The sequence below is a fragment of the Pollachius pollachius genome, assembly GCF_949987615.1.
Source record: "Pollachius pollachius genome assembly, chromosome: 18".
Lineage (NCBI taxonomy): Eukaryota > Metazoa > Chordata > Actinopteri > Gadiformes > Gadidae > Pollachius > Pollachius pollachius.
In genome coordinates, this window is record NC_136951.1 from 20,026,090 (window position 1) to 20,029,603 (window position 3,514).

Here is a 3,514-nt window from a genome sequence, read left to right on the forward strand (position 1 = left end):
AGGGAGGGAGGGAGGGAGGGGAGGGGGAGGGAAGGAGGGGGGGAGGGAGGGGAGGGGGGAGGGGGGAGGGGAGGGAGGGAGGGTGGGAGGGTGGGAGAGAGGGAGGTAGGGGGGGAGGAAGTGCACGCTCGCATTCCTCCTGACTGATGGTTCGACGGTGGCGGCAGAGATGGCGTTGACGGCGGCGGTTGGCCGGTTCCTGAGAGTTTCCCATCATGCCCGCGGGGGCACTCTGGGGTGACCCCGAGCAGGGGGGTGGGTGAACACGGCGGTGTGGCGCACCGTGGAGCGCGTCCTCACGCGGGTGTTTTTCATTGTGGTCCTCACGACCAAATATGTGAAGGGACGCTACACTCTTGACCAAAACCCGACATTTCACCGCTCAAGCTCGGGATTTTCAATCGCCACAGAGCCGATGTTGTGGAGCGTATGAGGCAGCGCTCGTATGGTGGAAGAAAGCCGGGTGAGGCGGTGCCCCTTTCAAGGGGGACACACAAACACAACACAACCTGAACTTTGCATTCTTTGCAAGTCTTTGGATACCCAGATCGAAATCAGGAGGGGCCATCAGAGCAACAGTATCTGTGGTTCTGTGCCTGTGATGTTTTGACATCAATAGGGGTGGTGAGACGTAGGAACCTTGTTTTTGTCTGCAAGACGAGGACACATTTTTCTTTAAAGGAACATTTTTTACAGGGCGAAAGAAAAGATGAGTTAAAAGTCTGTCTGAGACCACACAACCCAGGCCCTATATACTCACAGCGTCATGTTTATGGACTGAAAAAAACCACAATAGACTCCCTCAACAACGTACAGAGAAAAAACAGCCCAAAAAAATGCCAAAAATGGCAGTCATTCCGAGCGGAGATGAAGGACTCTCATTACACCCAGGCCTAAGTTAGCGCAGGGTGTGAGATGAGAAGGGCGAAGAGAGGGAGGAAAGGGAGACAGACCAGGGGGGGGACGGAGAGGCCGAGAGACATGGAGCGAGTGAGAGAGAGAGAAGAGAGAAAAGAGAGAGAGAGAGGGAGGCAGAGCAGGGAGAGGAACCAATGGCGCTACGAAGTCTCCCCTCAAAATAACACAGAGGCAGAGCGGGAATAACATGTTTGCTGTTCGTAGACACGGAGAAGAAAAGCAACGCGCACACGTGCACCGAATAAATACACGCCAAATAAAAATACACTGGCGATTCCACCGCCGCCACCAACACCGCGGCCACCTCCGTCACCGCGGCCACCATCACCACCACCACCACCGACATGGTCCGCCATCTCTCAGAATCGATCCAAGACAAATATCCCTTCATGACGCCCCCATTCCACCCTCAGCGTTAAACAGAACCAGAGCCCCAGCAACTGGTACATTCATCTAGAGGCCAGAAGAACTGTGGTTGGGTGGTGTTGGGTGGTGTGGGTTTGGGGGGGGGGGGGGGAGGTGGTGTATCTGGATAGCAGCAGCACCCTTTAAAGAAAGAGTATGTGTCATACAAATCAGAGCAGATCATTTTTTGCGGGTTTCGAGGCTGGACGTTGAGAGGTTTCGGGTGTCGGGGGTGGGGGGGGAGGAGAGAGGCAGAGGAAGCCGCAGGAGGTCCAAAGTGCCTAACAGGTCTGTACAGTACAGGCTGAGGGGGGACAGCATATGGGGGGGGGGGGGGGGGAACACAGTCCGGGCATATGGAAGCAATCCGCCGATTTGTAAAAGGTTGTGTGTAAGAGCACAGAGGGGGGTTGGTGGTCGGGTTGGAGGGGTTGGGGTAAAGTGCCTTCTGAGCCCCCGAAAGAGAAGGGCACGGAGAGAGAGTTAATGAGGAGAAGAAGGGAAACACCGTGGGCTGAGACTCCTCTCCACGGGGGCAGGTGAGCTGATAGAGGCGATAGAGACCAATTCGAAAAGCGATAAACCGGTTAAAAAACCCTACAGAAAACCCGTCCGTCCACTTCCTGCCTTTATTTGATAAAGTCAACACCTCGGCAACAGATCAGAAGAGATGGGCGACAGGACCGGTTTAGGGAGGCCGCCGGCGGGGAGTGGGCACACTCTGGACACCTCCTGAGTGTTTGAGCGTCTGAGGCAGCGCCGGCTGAAAGGGTGGAGGTGACAGAGACGGGGGGGGTGGGGGGTGGGGGGGGGGTAATCAGACAATCAGCTTACCCTTGAAGGAGAGCTTTAGCCGGGGCACGCTGTGCTTGGGTTCCCCTCCTCCTCTGGCCGTCTGCACGGCCGCGGCGCACAGCAGCGCTACAATCCAGGCTAACAGGTAATCCATGGTGAACGGGCGGTTAGGGTCCGAGTAGGGGAGGGCCGGCGGGAGTAGAGGGGCAGGGAGGGGGGGGAGGGGGGTGGGGGTCACAGGTCGGCCTCCAGACCAGGGGTGTCCTCTCCTCCCACCCCGTGGACTAGAGGATCCCTGGAGGTTCAGAGAGGCTCGGGGGAGAGCCCAGAGCCCAGAGAGAGGTAGGGACCTGTGGGGGGGGGGAGAGAAACAGTCCCTCCCTGGGGGAACGGGGCACAAGGCTCACGCTAAAGAGTCCTGGAAAGAGGCGAATGAATCCGGAGGTGGGGAGGGCACTACCGCGTGGGCACAGGGTTTACTTCCCGAGAGATCCGGTGAACCCCAGACTAACCCGGGTGGCAAGGGCTGGGCGTAGCGCGGAGCAGAGGTGTTGGGGTTGGGGTGGGGAAAGGTGGCGGCGGAGGATGGGTCCTTCTCACATGGCTTCCCCCCTGAAGGAGTCCCAGGCTGGGGGTTAAGCAGTCCCGCTGAGTGGAGGCTCCAGAGTCTCTCTGGTGGGCACTGGGTGGGTCCCCTCCACCCCAGAGTAGAAGGAGAAGGGCTGGCTTAGGAAACCAAAAAAAGTGGGGCGGCAGCAATAAGTGTCTCAGCAGATCAAACTAAAAAGCGGTATCCAGTCTGCAGACGAGGGTTCCCAGAGAGGTCCTCTCTCTCTCTGTGTTCTCTGAGCGGTGCTCTGCTGTAGTCCTGCTCTCTCCGCTGCCTTCTGCCTCTCTGAGCAGACACCCACAGCGCGCCTCTAATCCCCCTGCGTGGCTCCAGCAGACTGGGAGCGCGAGAGAGCGACAATGAGCGTATGCGAGTCAGCGCGAGAGAGCGAGTGTGCGCGAGAGCGAGACAGAGAGAGAGAGGGAGAGAGAGAGAGCTAAACCATCTACGGTCAGGGGAGGGGAGGAAGAGCAGCTGAGACAGAGAGAGAGAGAGAGAGGGAGGGAGGGAGGGAGGGAGGAGGGAGGGAGGGAGGGAGGAAGGGGAGGAGGGAGGGAACGAACGCAAGTGTGTTAAAGCGCGAGTGAGTGGAGGAGAGAAGGAGAGAGAGGGACCGGGGGAGGGAATTCTTCAGAGCTCTCTGTCGGTGTGGAAGAGGATCCTATTTCTCTCTGAAATGTTTTTCCTTTATTTTGTTTGTCCAGTTAATGATACAATTCTCACTCACACCCTCTCTCCTTTCTTCTCCTCCTCCTCTCTCTCTCTCTCTCTCTCTCTGTCTCTCTC

At 57.7% G+C, this 3,514-nt stretch overlaps 1 protein-coding gene across 1 annotated transcript in view; it reads right to left on the bottom strand.

Annotated features, from left to right (window-relative positions):
• The window catches only part of sema3aa (sema domain, immunoglobulin domain (Ig), short basic domain, secreted, (semaphorin) 3Aa), a 41,464-nt gene extending 39,079 nt beyond the window's left edge, over positions 1-2,385 (bottom strand). Inside the window, exon 1 of the mRNA XM_079756224.1 lies at positions 2,158-2,385. Within this exon, the coding sequence (XP_079612350.1) occupies positions 2,158-2,272 (115 nt within the window). The 5' untranslated portion in view covers positions 2,273-2,385. The remainder of the gene's footprint in view (positions 1-2,157) is intronic.
• Between the last annotated feature and the right edge of the window lie 1,129 nt (positions 2,386-3,514).